General features: G+C 46.7%; 1 protein-coding gene across 1 annotated transcript; it reads left to right on the top strand.

The window, feature by feature from the left end:
- Positions 1 to 296: 296 nt before the first annotated feature.
- On the top strand, positions 297 to 5,732 carry LOC141201513 (uncharacterized). Its single transcript, XM_073663518.1, has 2 exons — positions 297 to 378; positions 3,842 to 5,732. The coding sequence occupies exons 1-2, from the start codon at positions 297 to 299 to the stop codon at positions 5,632 to 5,634; spliced, it is 1,875 nt and encodes a 624-aa protein (XP_073519619.1). The 3' UTR covers positions 5,635 to 5,732.
- Positions 5,733 to 15,465: the final 9,733 nt, after the last annotated feature.

The raw sequence follows: 15,465 nt of genomic DNA on the forward strand, positions 1-15,465 counted from the left end.
GTGTAGTGTTCAGTCCCGGGGTGGAGGGTCGCTGTAACTGCGGTAATACAACTGATCCAAGCCAATAGCAATATATTTATTTCATTTTCTTTTAGGACTTTTCTACAATAAATACTTTGTTTCTTTTCAGACATTTTTGTGTTACCAAATCCTGGCGGCCATAAACCATAAGCGATGTATTGTTACATGGTGACAGTATTCCTCATTGTTCCCATATAATATACACAACGTCCTGATCAGTCTTTATTACACAAGAATAAGAGGAATAAACTTCATGAATTGTAAGAATAGACGAGATGGAAATAGGAAACTTTCTCCCCGGAGTCTCCACAGAAATCTGCGTATTTCTTCTTCCGTCTCAGGATTCTCGGTTCCGGGGTAAAATCTCTATTCAGTTAGGAAACATTGTTCCATCACTGAGATCGGAGGTGACGGCCGCTACTGATAAGACTCTGTGTAGGGGGAGGGGAGAGGAGGGCGGGGCTAGAGGCCGAGCTCCTCCCATCTACATGGACTCTGACCAGTAGTGACTGTCCTCTCCTATCTTAGTAATGGGACGCGTACACCCGGCGTCAGAGGCTCAATGCAGTGAGGAGGAGAAGCCGCGCGCATGCGGTAGGTTTGTCATGTTCTCAAGCCCCCAAAGCCGTGATGACATGCTAAGTGGGGCGACTGCTCTGGGGTCACAAACTCCTCATCGACAAGTCAAAGGCCTCATTTACATATCATAAACTTTAGAAATGCAATACTTTTTCTAAAGATCTGTTTGTGTGTTTAATGTAATAGAGATGTTAGGCGGAGAGTTTATATCTGCAGACACAGCTGCTGCGGGTTCTGGGGGCACAGGGAACGGACAGTTTCCCTTTAAACATCATTTTTAAGGACATATATTTAGTGTTTTGGGCAGGGGCGGATGTATCACATGTGCAGTAGGTTCAGCTGCATATAGACCAAGTAATGTAGGGAGGCTCCAGGGGGTAAGGAGGCTCTGTGGTGTAAGGAGGCTCCAGGGGATAAGGAGGATCCGAGGGGTAGGGAGGCTCCAGGGGATAAGGAGGATCCGTGGTGTAGGGAGGCTCCAGGGGATGAGGAGGATCCGAGGGGTAGGGAGGCTCCAGGGGATAAGCAGGCTCTGTGGTGTAGGGAGGCTCCAGGGGGTAAGCAGGCTCTGTGGTATAGGGAGGCTCCAGGGGATAAGGAGTTTCCGTGGTGTAGGGAGGCTCCAGGGAATAAGGAGGATCCGTGGTGTAGGGAGGCTCCAAGGGATAAGGAGGATCCGAGGGGTAGGGAGGCTTCAGGGGATAAGCAGGCTCCGTGGTGTAGGGAGGCTCCAGGGGATAAGAAGGATCCGAGGGGTAGGGAGGCTCCAGGGGATAAGCAGGCTCTGTGGTGTAGGGAGGCTCCAGGGGATAAGAAGGATCCGAGGGGTAGGGAGGCTCCAGGGGATAAGCAGGCTCTGTGGTGTATGGAGGCTCCAGGGGGTAAGCAGGCTCTGTGGTGTAGGGAGGCTCCAGGGGATAAGGAGTTTCCGTGGTGTAGGGAGGCTCCAGGGAATAAGGAGGATCCGTGGTGTAGGGAGGCTCCAGGGGATATGGAGGCTCCATGGTGTAGGGAGGCTCCAGGGGATAAGCAGGCTCCGTGGTGTAGGGAGGCTCCAGGGGATAAGCAGGCTCTGTGGTGTAGGGAGGCTCCAGGGGATAAGGAGGCTTTGTGGTGTAGGGAGGCTCCAGGGGATAAGCAGGCTCTGTGGTGTAGGAAGGCTCCAGGGGATAAGCAGGCTCTGTGGTGTAGGGAGGCTCCAGGGGATAAGGAGGATCTGTGGTGTAGGGAGGCTCCAGCGGATAAGGAGGATCCATGGTGTAGGGAGGCTCCAGGGGATAAGCAGGCTCTGTGTTATAGGGAGGCTCCAGGGGATAAGGAGGATCCGTGGTGTAGGGGAGGCTCCAGGGGATAAGGAGGCTCCGTGGTGTAGGGAGGCTCCAGGGGATAAGCAGGCTCTGTGGTGTAGGGAGGCTCCAAGGGATAAGCAGGCTCTGTGGTGTAGGGAGGCTCCAGGGGGTAAGGAGGATCCATGGTGTAGGGAGGCTCCAGGGGATAAGCAGGCTCTGTGGTGTAGGGAGGCTCCAGGGGATAAGGAGGATCCTTGGTGTAGGGAGGCTGCAGGGGATAAGGAGGATCCATGGTGTAGGGAGGCTCCAGGGGATAAGCAGGCTCTGTGGTGTAAGGAGGCTCCAGGTGGTAAGGAGGATCCATGGTGTAGGGAGGCTCCAGGGATGATGAGGATCTGTGGTGTAGGGAGGCTCCAGGGGATAAGCAGGCTCTGTGGTGTAGGGAGGCTCCAGGGGGTAAGGAGGATCCATGGTGTAGGGAGGCTCCAGGGGATAAGGAGGATCCGTGGTGTAGGGAGGCTCCAGGGGATAAGCAGGCTCTGTGGTGTAAGGAGGCTCCAGGTGGTAAGGAGGATCCATGGTGTAGGGAGGCTCCAGGGATGATGAGGATCCGTGGTGTAGGGAGGCTCCAGGGGATGATGAGGATCCGTGGTGTAGGGAGGCTCCAGGGGATGATGAGGATCCATGGTGTAGGGAGGCTCCAGGGGATAAGGAGGATCCATGGTGTAGGGAGGCTCCAGGGGATGATGAGGATCCGTGGTGTAGGGAGGCTCCAGGGGATAAGGAGGATCCGTGGTGTAGGGAGGCTCCAGGGGATAAGGAGGATCCGTGGTGTAGGGAGGCTCCAGGGGATAAGGAGGATCCGTGGTGTAGGGAGGCTCCAGGGGATAAGGAGGCTCCGTGGTGTAGGGTGACTCCAGGGGATAAGGAGGATCTGTGGTGTAGGGTGACTCCAGGGGATAAGGAGGATCCATGGTGTAGGGAGGCTCCAGGGGGTAAGGAGGATCCATGGTGTAGGGTGGTTAATGGAATAAGGAGGATCCGTGGTGTAGGGTGGTTAATGGAATAAGGAGGCTCCAGAGGGGACATGGAGGCCCATTTGCACTACAGGTTGCTCACATACTGGAATCGTTCCACTTTCTACCACTGTAGATTTTTCTTCTCAGACATTGGGAGAAGGACTCCCCTGGGTCCTGTAATTAGCATTTAACCCTCTAATATGATTTCGGTGCTATTTCATTCTTCTTAGGGTTCGTATTATGTCCTTAGTAGGGTTCAGCGAGTATGTTCTGTCCGGTGCTGCTGCTCGGTGATAAGGTTAGATCGCTTCCGTGTGCATGATTTGCAACTGTTTGACAGTTTTATTACATGGGAGGAATGTGTTAGAAATAGACATTCCTCACATGTAATAAAGCTGTCAAACAGTCGCAAATCATGCACATGGGAGGGATTCAACCTTATCACTGAGCGGCTATAAATACTCGGAGCTCGGCCCGAGCATACTCGGTGAAAGGGTTAATAGAACATACTCGCTCAACACTAGTCCTTAGGCATACTGTGGACGTGATTACGGCGGCCACCTTTATGAGGCCCACCTTTGTGATTAGTCAATCTCATTTGCATGCAGTAATAAAAGATTAAAACTCTATTTTTAATTGCGTGGACACTTTTCTACACTAAGAGCATAATGGGAAGCTTGAGAGAGTGAAATGTCACTGGTGGTACATTAAGGGGTAAATGCTGGTGACAGGTTCCCTTTAAGAACTGTCTATTTGCTGTCTAATCTCTGCCACCCCTGACTTGTGCCAATGTCACCAGTTTATGTGTTATTCACTTTACCCGTCATTGTGTTAATGTTATGGTATGTAGTTGTCCTCCTTATTATCGGTACTTTCACTGACGAGGGTCTTCATTATTAGATGTGATTTTTTTTCTATCTTTCATCCCTACAGGAAATCCTTGTGGGAATAACGGTTTATCACTAAATTGTAAAAAAGAAGATATCAGGAAGCACTCTAATGGAGGAAACCTCATCACCCTTCCTGCACCTCCTGGACTTCACAGCACTTCACCTTCTTATAATCCTCCTAATCATGAGGAATCATCTCCTGAGCAATCTCACATTGTTACCACAATTCCAGGTGACACAGTGGATACAAGATTTCAGTGTGACAAGCAACTTACTAAAAGCTCAGCTCAGACACAAAGAAAACACAAAGGAGAAAAGCCATACTCCTGTTCAGAATGTGGGAAATGCTTTACAAATAAAACTAAATTTGTTATACATCAGAGAAGTCACACAGGAGAGAAGCCATATTCATGTTCAGAATGTGGGAAATGCTTTACAGATAAAGGGAATCTTATTACACATCAGATAATTCACACAGGAGAGAAGCCGTATTCATGTTCAGAATGTGGGAAATGCTTTACATCTAAATCAAGATTTATTATACATCAGGGAATTCACACAGGAGAAAAAACATTTTCATGTTCAGTATGTGGGAAATGCTTTAATGATAAAAGGACTCTTATTAGACATCAGAAAACTCACACAGGAGAGAAGCCATATTCATGTTCAGAATGTGGGAAATGCTTTACAGATAAATCAAAATGTGTTAGACATGAGAGAATTCACACAGGAGAAAAGCCATTTTCATGTTCGGAATGTGGGAAGGCCTTCACAGGTAAATTAAGTCTTGTGATGCACGAGAGAAGTCACACTGGGGAGAATCTGTATTTATGTTCAGAATGTGGGAAATACTTTCCAACTAAATCAAGATTTATTAGACATCAGAGAATTCACACAGGGGAAAAACCATTTTCATGTTCAGTATGTGGGAAATGCTTTACTGATAAAAAGACTCTTAATAGACATCAGAAAACTCACACAGGAGAGAAGCCATATTCATGTTCAGAATGTGGGAAATGCTTTGGATGTAAAGGGAGTCTTATTAGACATCAGACATTTCACACAGGAGAGAAGCCGTATTCATGTTCAGAATGTGGGAAATGCTTTCCAGCTAAATCAAGATTTATTATACATCAGAGAATTCACACAGGAGAAAAGCCATTTTCATGTTCAGTATGTGGGAAATGCTTTATTGATAAAAATACTCTTCTTAGACATCAGAAAACTCACACAGGAGAGAAGCCATATTCCTGTTCAGAATGTGGGAAATGCTTTACAGAGAAATCAAAATGTGTTATACATGAGAGAATTCACACAGGAATAAAGCCATTTTCATGTTTGGAATGTGGGAAGGCCTTCACAGGTAAAGGGAGTCTTTCTACCCATCAGAGAATTCACACAGGAGAGAAGCCATATTCATGTTCAGAATGTGGGAAATGCTTTACAGATAAAGGGAATCTTATTAAACATCAGAAAATTCACACAGGAGAAAAGCCATTTTCATGTTTGGAATGTGGGAAGGCCTTCACAAGTAAATTAAGTCTTGTGATGCACGAGAGAAGTCACACTGGGGAGAAGCCGTATTCATGTTCAGAATGTGAGAAATGCTTTACAGATAAAGGGAATCTTATTAAACATCAGAAAATTCACACAGGAGAAAAGCCATTTTCATGTTTGGAATGTGGGAAGGCCTTCATAAGTAAATTAAGTCTTGTGATGCACGAGAGAAGTCACACTGGGGAGAAGCCGTATTCATGTTCACTATGTGGGAAATCTTTTGTAAATAAATCGTATCTTGTTAGACATGAGGGAAGTCATACAGGAAAGAAACTGTAATCATGTACACTGTGTGTTTTAAAATTTTTAATAAAATTGCTCAGAATAATGAGTACACCCCCTTTGATAAGTAAGATTGTCATTAATATCTCACTGAATACCAGAACAATTTCTAAAATTTTCCTTTCCCCCATGACCAGCGCCACACGAGAGAGGGAATTCACCCAATAAGGACAGGAAGCGTACTGAATAAGAGGGCTGCACCTCTACCCCGCATCATTTTGGTTTCCTGTCCATGAGGGAACCTGAAGCTGAAGAATCAGGAGAGGAAAGTTAAAGGAGAAACTTACCCAGGCCTTGCCTGGAAGAAAGGCTCCTTGTATATAGTGGCGGTGTCGGGTCCTGGAAGCGCCACCGCTGGTCACTTGAGGGCTCATGTAGATGCGAGCGCCGAAGTCCTTTTGGATGCTTGCTGGCTCCAACAATGTCCCAGGCTTGCGCATGTGCAGGACGCCCTGGGATTGGTGCGCCTTGATGTAGAGCATGCCGGAGACTTCTGACCTGAAGTGTTGGATTTCACTTCCAGGGGGTCTGGAGAAGGCATGTACAAGGGGGTGGGGGAGTTGCTGTGGCTGGTCCCTCTTTTAAAATCATGCCTGACTGCCAAAAGAGTGGGTTTTCTCTGGCTCTCCTTCCCCACGTGATATGGAGGAACGGCAGTGCCAGGATCAGAGTTCACGCAGCAATGGCAGTCTCATGAGTTGCAGAAGTGACAGTACAACCAACCACGAATAATGGTGTGATTTGATCCAGCCTCTGAATCTGGTACCCTTATTAAACTCCAGAATGCTGACTGATCTTTGTGAAATTTCACCATGGTAATTAAGTCCCTTTTTCTTGTCTCTAATTACTAGGAACGGCTTAAGAAATGTGGCACAAAAGAATAAGGAGTGAACCCTTTGTAGGGATAAGTTACCTGACTTGTGGCAGAAAAGACTGTGCAGATTGTATACAGAAAACCGCATGTGAAGAATCCACTAACTTCATGGATTTGAGATCCGTGATCAGGGCACAAGTTAAGGATTCCCTTGAGACCCTTATTCATAAAAAAAGGAAAAGAAAGGGAAGGAAAGGGTCCAAAAAATTATCACCTGATTTAGATGAATCTATAAAGTCGGAAGGTGAATGTGGATTGGATTCTTGTTCCTTTTCATTCTTTAATGGCGATACAGGGGGTAGGCCATGCTTTCCTATAAAAGTCGCAGATAGGTTGATTAAGGCTGTGAGAGCTACCATGGGCATCTCGGATGCTAAGACCCCCAAATCCATACAAGAGTTCATGTTTTGTGAATTAGAGCAAAAAAAAAAGAGGTGCATATTTCTAATTAATGAAACGATTCAGGCTCTCATTAAGAGAAAAAAACGAAGAGAAAGGGTTCACTACCATCATCTTCTAAGAGAAGATGCCAAAACAAGACTCATGGAATAAGATCCCAAAGATAGACGTAGCAGTGGCCAATTCATCCAGAAAATCTACCTTGCCTTTTGAGGATGTGGGTATTCTGAAAGACTATCTGGATAGAAAGGCAGATGGTTACTTAAAACACACCTGGGAGTCCTCGGTGGGTGCCCTGAAGCCAGCGGTCTCTACGACCTGTACAGCCAGATCTATGATTATCTGGTTGCAACAACTAGAAGGTCAACCGAAGGATAATGTCCCAAGGGAAAAGATCCTGGCTGATGCAGGGAGCAGCAGCTTTTATTGCAGATGCCTCAACAGACTCAGTGAGGCTGGCAGCCAGGTTAGCGGGCCTCTTTATTGCCACTCGTAGGGCGCTATGGGTAAAAAGTTGGCCTGGGGATGTCCAGTCAAAGACCAAACTGTGTTCTATCCCATGTGATGGGGGCTTTCTTTTTGGTCAAGTTCTGGATGACATCTTGGACAAAGCTGGAGATAAAAAGAAAGGATTCCCCAGTTTGTCTATCCCAGAATACAGGAGTACTTTTTGGAATAGAAGATACAGCCGGAAAAGACCTCCTAGGGATCAGGGAAAATAGGAAGTCAGAAGACTAAAAAAAAGGTTTCATGTTTGCAGGGCCGCCTTCAGGGGGAAGGAAGTCTTCCCAGTGATGTCATTCCCCCGGAAGGAGGAATGCTTTCCCTCTTCCTCCATGCGTACGAATAAAATTCATCCCATGTCAGGATTCTAGGGATAGTGGAAGCAGACCTAAAATTGGAATTCCAGACTATCCTTCCACCCCTGCGAACCTTCATGGTGACACCTCTCAGAAGGTCTTCCAAGCAATAGTTAGTCCTGGAGACAGAGTTTTTGGTCCTCTTGGAGGTACCCATAGAAGAATAAGGAAAGGGATTATATTCCCCCCTTTTCTTGATAAAGAAGCTGGATGGCACTTTCAGAACTATAGTAAATTTGAGAGGTCTGAACAGATTTCTGGTGTATCAACCCTTCAAGATGAAGTCAAAACAATCGGCTGTAAAACTTCTGTTTCTAGGTTGCTACATCGTGACGACCTGCGCCGCGGTCAGCTGACTGTGATGCGGGTGCCACGTGATGCCGACGCCACGGGCCGCCCCGCCTATCATGACGCGGTATGCGTCATCAAAGGTCCTCAAACCTATCGATCAGACTATGGACATCCGGTTTTTTACACACTTGGTGATTGGCGTGGGCACATTTAAAAGGGATCACATTGACACTGACACATACTCCTTGACTAAGGTTCGCCGAAACGCGTGTTGGGGTGGATGTACACCATCCAGCCATTGGTACGCTCCTGGCTTCCTGTACCCAAGGTAGCTATATATTTAATCTTCATACGGAATCATGACTTATAAACTACCCTGCTTGTCGGCAGAGGGAAGCATGAAGTGCTCTACAATGTCCTGGTAGACGGCTGCGGTGACTTTGGTCTTGATAAAACACAGTGGACCTACACCAGCAGATGACATGGCCCCCAAACCATCAGTGATTGTGGAAACTTCACACTAGACCTCCAGCAGCTTGAATTGTGGCCTCTCCACTCTTCCTCCAGACTCTGGGGCCTTGATTTCCAACTAAAATGCAAAATTTACTTTCATCTGAAAACAACACGTTGGACCACTGAGCCACAGTCCAGGTCTTCTTCTCCTTGGCCCAGGTAAGACGCTTCTGGTGTTGTCTATTGGTTATGAGTGGCCTGACACAAGGAATGCGACACTTGTAGCCCATGTCCTGGATACCTCTGTGTGTGGTGGCTCTTGAAGCAATGACTCCAGCAGCAGTCCACTCCTTGTGAATCTCCCCCAAATCTTTGAATGGCCTTTTCTTAACAGTCATTTCAAGGCTGCAGTTATCCCGGTTGCTTGTGCACCTTTTCCTACCACACTTTTTCCTTCCACTCAACTTTCCATTAATATGCTTGGATACAGCACTCTATAAACATTGAACAGTCAACTTCTATACCAATGACTTTTTGTGGCTTACCCTCCTTGAGTGTGTCAGTGACTGCCTTCTGGACATCTGTCAAGTCAGCAGTCTTCCCCATGACTGTGGAACCTACTGAAACAGACTAAGGGACATTTTATATGCTTAGGAAACCTTTGCAGGTGTTTTTTGTTAATTATTCTAATTTATTGAGATAATGACTTTTGTGTTTTCATTGGCTGTAAGCCATAATTATCAACATTAATAGAAATAAACGCTTGAAATAGATCACTCTGTTTGTAATGACTCTATATAATATATGAGTTGTACTTTTTGTATTGAAGAACTGAAATAAATTTACTTTTTGATGATATTCTAATTTTATAAGAAGCACCTGTAGATGCAACCACAACCCCTTTTTGAAGTATAGGAACCGGTTCACAATTATCTCCACCTCCAGGAAAACAGCGAGATAAGGCATCCGCCTTAATGCCCTTGTTCCCCAGCCTATACGTGACAGTGACAAAAAAGTTAAACCTGGTAAAGAATAACGCCCATCTTGCTTGTCTGGGCGTTAGACGTTTTGAAGACCCTAGATATACCAGATTCTTATGATCCGTGATTACCATAACCGGATGAAATGCCCCCTCCAAAAAATGACGCCACTCCTCAAAAGCCCACTTGATTGCCAACAGTTCTCTGTTACCAATGTCATAATTTCTCTCAGCGGGCGACAGCTTTTTAGAAAAGTATGCACACGGATGTCATTTACCAGGACACGCACCCTGCGACAAAACAGCCCCCACCACCACTTCAGACGCGTCAACTTCTACAATGAATGGCTGAGTGACGTCAGGCCGTATGAGAATCGGCGCAGATGCAAAACACTCCTTTAGGGTATTAAATGCCTCCCTGGCTGGACTGGACCATTTAGAATAGTCTGTCCCTTTCCTGGTCCTATCCGTCAGAGGTTTGGCTACTACAGAAAAGTTTTTGATGAACTTGCGGTAGTAGTTAGCGAAACCCAAAAACCTTTGTAACGCCTTTAAATCCTCAGGACGCTCCCTATCCAGTACCTCCTGAATTTTTGCCGAATCCATGCGAAAACTGGTGGACGATAAAATATAACCCAAAAAAGGGATTTCCTCAACCAAAATCATGTATTTCTCTGGCTTGACAAATAATTTATTGTCTCTGAGTATCTGAAGGACCTGCCTGACATGTACCTGATGTGACTCAAGGTCAAGTGAATAAATTAATATGTCATCAAGATAGATCACCACAAATCTTCCTGCCAGGTGTCATTAACAAAATGCTGAAAAACGGCTGGAGCATTAGTTAACCCGAAGGGCATCACAAGGTTTTCATAAGGACCCTCAGGCGTGTTGAAGGCCGTCGTCCACTCGTTCCCCTCTTTAATACGAATGAGGTTATATGCCCCCCTGAGATCCAGTTTAGAAAACCATTTTGCACCCACAATCTGATTAAATAGGTCCGGGATGAGAGGGAGCGGATATGAATCCCAGACCGTGATCAGATTGAGTTTGCAGAAATATAAGCAGGGGCATAACCCCCCATCTTTCTTCTTAACAAAGAAAAACTCTGCAGCAACAGGGGATGAGGATGGTCTGATATGACCTTAGCCAAAATTTCCACAATATAGTGCCTCTCCGGACCCGAGATGCTATACAGTCTGCTCTTTGGCAGCTTGGCTCCAGGAACCAGATTAACAGCGCAGTCATAAGAACGATGGGGAGGGAGTTCTTGACACCCCTGTTCCGAGAACACATCCTCAAAGTCTAACAGGTATTTAGGCACGGACTGGGTATCCACCCTAGCCAGCCGAGTGCCAAAACAGTGACCATGACAATACTTGCTCCATTTAACCACCTCCTGCGTCTGCCAGTCTACTACAGGGTTGTGCAGTGTGAGCCCCAGTAGTCCCAGAACCACAGGAGAGGGCAGGCCCTCTAGCACAAAACAGTCAATACATTCTGAGTGTATGGCCCCAACCTGTAAATGTAACCCTCGGATTACTTGAGAAAAATACCCCCGGCTCAAGGGTATGTGTCTGGACAGTGTTTGCGGTTTGAGGCCCTGGGCCTGGACGAACTCAGCGTCAATCAAATTAAACCCCGCCCACTGTCCAGAAAGGCTGAAATGGTCACTTTATTTTTGCCCAGATGGATCTCGGCCGGTAGGAAGAATTGAGAACCACTCACGGAGGCGACACGTACACCTGGGTTGCCAACCTCCCCGCAACCCGAGTTCATTGGTTTTCCGGCGGCTGTTTTACGGCGAGGTAAGGAAGGACAAGCACCTATGTAATGACACCTCCCTCCACAGTAAAATCACACACAGCCCCTTTATGCCCAAACTCCAGTTTGATCCCTAGAATGAGTTGCCCCACCCAACTGCATGGGCTTCTCAGATGACTCAGACCAGGGTTCCCTTAGCCCTGGATCTCCCACACATTGGGGTGTCCTTTTGTGTCTCTGGCGAAGACGGCGATCAACCTGGATCGCCAGAGACACGGCCACTTCAAGGGAGACTGGAGTCTCATATAATGCAAGGGTATCCATTAACCATGCAGACAGCCCTTGACAAAATTGGCTATGGAGTGCGGGGTCATTCCACTTAGTGTACGTGGACCAACTCCGAAACTCAGAGCAATACTCCTCTGCCGGCCGGTCTCCCTGCTGCAGCTGACGTAGCATGGATTCAGCCAGGGAGACACGGTCGGCGTCGACGTATATTAGACCCAGGGTAAGAAAAAATTCCTCCACTGTCCAGAGAGACTGGGAGTCCGGCGGGAGAGAAAAAGCCCATGCTTGGGGGTCACCTTAAAGGAGCGCGATTACTATCCCCACCTGTTGCTCCTCGGTACTTGCGGAGGTAGGAAGTAACCGGAAGTAAAGCTTACAGGCCTCCCTGAAAACTACAACCCTGTCACACCCCCCAGAGAACAATCTTGGCCTCTACTAGGGGTTGCCTGGAAGTAACGGTCCCCAAACCTGACGTGTTAGGGTTCTGAAAAACTACAGTGCGTAAGTCTGCTCACCCTATTCCCCGGGATACCTCTGAAGATGAGGATGCCGAGGCCGCCACCCTCACCCTAACTCCTGAGTTAGCCCTCCACTTCTTCTTCAGGGATAAACAGAAAACTCCAGGCACACAAAATATTCTTTCACAAATAGCAGAGGGAAGCACCGGGGTGTGAAGGTAGAGGGAATAAACTAAAATGGAGAAATAGCATTAGTTACAGGATCCATCGGTCGTGGTTGGTGATGTCTAACAGCTGTGATCAGAGCCTTAGTTACAGGATCCATCATTCTTGGTTGTTATCATCTTGTAGATGTGATCAGAGCCTTAGTTGCAGGATCCATTGGTCGTGGTTGGTGACGTCTTGTAGATGTGATCAGAGCCTTAGTTACAGGATGCATGGGTCATGGTTGGTGATGTCTTGTAGATTTGATCTGAGTTTTAGTTACAGGATTCATCGGTTGTGGTTGGTGCCGTCAATGAGATGGGATTGGAGCCTTAGTTACAGGATCAATAGTTCGTGGTTGGTGTTGTCTTGTAGATGTGATCTGAGCCTTAGTTACAGGATCCATAGTTCGTGGTTGGTGTTGTCTTGTAGATGTGATCTGAGCCTTAGTTACAGGATCTATCTGTCATGGTTGGTGTCTGTCTTGTAGATGTGATTGGAGCCTTAGTTACAGGATCCATTGGTCGTGGTCGGTGACGTCTTGTAGATGTGATTGGAGCCTTAGTTACAGGATCCATCGGTCGTGGTCGGTGACGTCTTGTAGATGTGATCGGGTCCTTAGTTACAGGATCCATCGGTCGTGGTCAGTGTCATCTTGTAGATGTGATCTGAGCCTTAGTTACAGGATCCATTGGTCGTGGTCGGTGACGTCTTGTAGATGTGATCTGAGCCTTAGTTACAGGATCCATTGGTCCTAGTCACTGTAGTCTTGTAGATGTGATTGGAGCCTTAGTTACTGGATCCATCGGTTGTGGTTGGTGTGTCATCTGGGCCGGGGGATTTGTCAATGTTTAATTTGCTGAGACGCAGGCGTACTTATTTTTGCGTTAAACTAGTTATATCAGGTGGTGAACTTTGATTTTTGCCTTGTTGAAAGATCCCTAGATGATTCATTGGTGAACACGGATGAAAAGTGACTGTTTTGTATCTCCGCCTTTTCTTTGTCCTCTATAATTATTTTGCTATTATCGTCTTTTAAGGGGTCGATACCATCCATACTTTTTTTATTTTTGGCATTGGGATTTTTTGTGATTTATTTTAATGTCGCTGGTAATTTGTTTCTCTGTAGATAACTTTGCTACCTTGATTTTCTTTTTTACATTTCTTATTGAGATCTTTAGGCTATGTTCATACATTGCGTTTTTGCTGCATTTTTTCCCGCAGGCAAAACCTGCCCTCTTGGCAGTAAAGAAGCTGCCTCAAAAAAGCAGGTTTTGCTGAGTTTTTGCTGCGTTTTTGGTGCTTTTTTTACAGCGTTTTTGTCACTGTACATTTGTCTCTTTTGCATGCTGATAAAGTTTAATGCAAAAAAAAACCTTATTCAACTTCCTCAGGTTTTGGCATCAAAAACACTGCAAAACCTGATACCTGCGTTTTTGCAGTGTTTTTTGCACTAATTGCTTTCAATGGGTGAAAAAGGCTGAAAATACGCTGAAAGAAGTGACAGGCTGTATTTTTCAAAAACCAAGGTATTGCACGAAAGATTGAGGACAAAAAAAAAACAAGCTATGTGCATGAGATTTCTGAAATCTCATACACTTTGCTGGTACGGTAAAATGCAGCTGAACATTTGCATAAAAACGCATTAAAAAAACACTGAAAAATTGCAACGTGTGAACATAGCCTTATACTCCTGAAATGCTATTTCTGTATTCTCAGCCTTCAAGATTTGGAATGCCCTTTGTTTTTGTCTTATTAAACTTTGTACTGTCTTATTTATCTGACGCCCCCCCTGGGCCGTGGGGTACCCGGTGCCGGACCGGTAGATGCTGGGGGGATGTCACAGTGGCGGTGACCCGGTCCGTGACCCAGGGCGGTCAATAAAAAGGGGTTATTGATAGGGGATTTATAGTGATTGTATAGAGTTTGTGACGCCACCTGTGGTATGCGGCTAAGGGAGCCGCCGCTGCGGAGCAGGTCCTCTGGAGCTGATGTTACTGCAGCAGGGATGGTGTGGCTCTCCACAGGTAGAGCTTAGCTCCAGGGCAGTGTAGATGTTATTAGTTATGCTGGGCGTTGTAGTGCAGGGGTTGATGGTGCAGCAATAATCAGTCCACAACTTAATGGCGGTTTCCTCTTAGCTTTACTGGTGGTGATTACACAAGCTGGGACTAGGGTACTGGCTAGAAGTGGAAGTCCGGGCAGCCTGGAAGCAAGTAAAGAATCCTCCTTGCCAGGTGAAGTTGGAGGCCTTCCCTTTCCACTAAACTCTTTGGCCCTGCTGCTTGTAGCTGTGCAGTGGCCCTCGTCCCTGAGTGCAACGTCTCTGTGCTCACCCGTATGGCAGGCAGCTCGGGCCTTTCTGATGCATCGCTCCCACGTGGTGGTGCTGGGCCCTGCGGTGCTGCTGAGCCTCCGGGCGTCTGATGGGGCTAGGAGACCTGCAGTCTCCTTCCCTCCGGTTTCTGCTGCTGGGCCTTCAGTGCCCCCACAGCCTCGGACTCCGGTGTCCAGTTCCTCTGTGCTGGTTCTTCTGGGGTGAGCTGCTGCGCAGCTCCAGTCCCCAGCTCCTCTCTCCTCAACGTCCTAACTTCAACTCCTCACACTAAGACTAACTAACCCCGCCTCCAGATCCCAGTTGCCTAGTCAAGAAACTCCCCTTGCTGGTCTGGAGCCAGGAAAGTGTTGCATGCTTAGTAAAACCTGATTAGGGGACCCCTGCTTGCTTCCAGGCATGGCATCACCTCTTGTGAGGGAGGCAATGCCACTGTGGCAACCGGACCCCTGGGGTGCCACATTCCCCCCTAGTTACTCCCGGACTGAGGATACATTTTAAAATTAACAAATAACAATTTACATTACAAACAGGTTCCAAAATCAAAAATTACAAAAACCCAACAAAAATTGAAAGCAGTCACTGCGACGCTTAGTCCTTACGCCACAATCCTGGTAACTGTAATTTGGCTGGTGGGAACCGCATCAACCCACTTTGTACATCGTCCCTGGGCGTGGCTTCAGGGCACTCTTTCGTTGGGCCTGGTCTTCAGCCACGCCTGCGGTTTATTTTCTAGGCCTATTAGCAACTATTTTCAATATTGTCCTGACCACACCTAGTCCTGTGGCCCAATTGTCCATAAAATCAACAAATATACTTTTGCAAGACTATTTAATGGGTACAACTATAAACAACATACACTTTAGTTCTCTTATACTTTATATAAACTGTGTGTTTCAACTGTTCAGGACATATCTTCAAGT

This window comes from Phyllobates terribilis, unplaced genomic scaffold, assembly GCF_046119375.1.
Source record: "Phyllobates terribilis strain yellow unplaced genomic scaffold, ASM4611937v1 Scaffold_117__1_contigs__length_5270597, whole genome shotgun sequence".
Lineage (NCBI taxonomy): Eukaryota > Metazoa > Chordata > Amphibia > Anura > Dendrobatidae > Phyllobates > Phyllobates terribilis.

Coding starts and splice junctions, on each gene's coding strand:
- LOC141201513 (XM_073663518.1), top strand. CDS start 297: ATGGAAATAGGAAACTTTCTCCCCGGAGTCTCCACAGAAATCTGCGTA. Junction 379..3,841: donor TCAGGATTCTCGGTTCCGGG/GTAAAATCTCTA, acceptor TCATCCCTACAG/GAAATCCTTGTGGGAATAAC.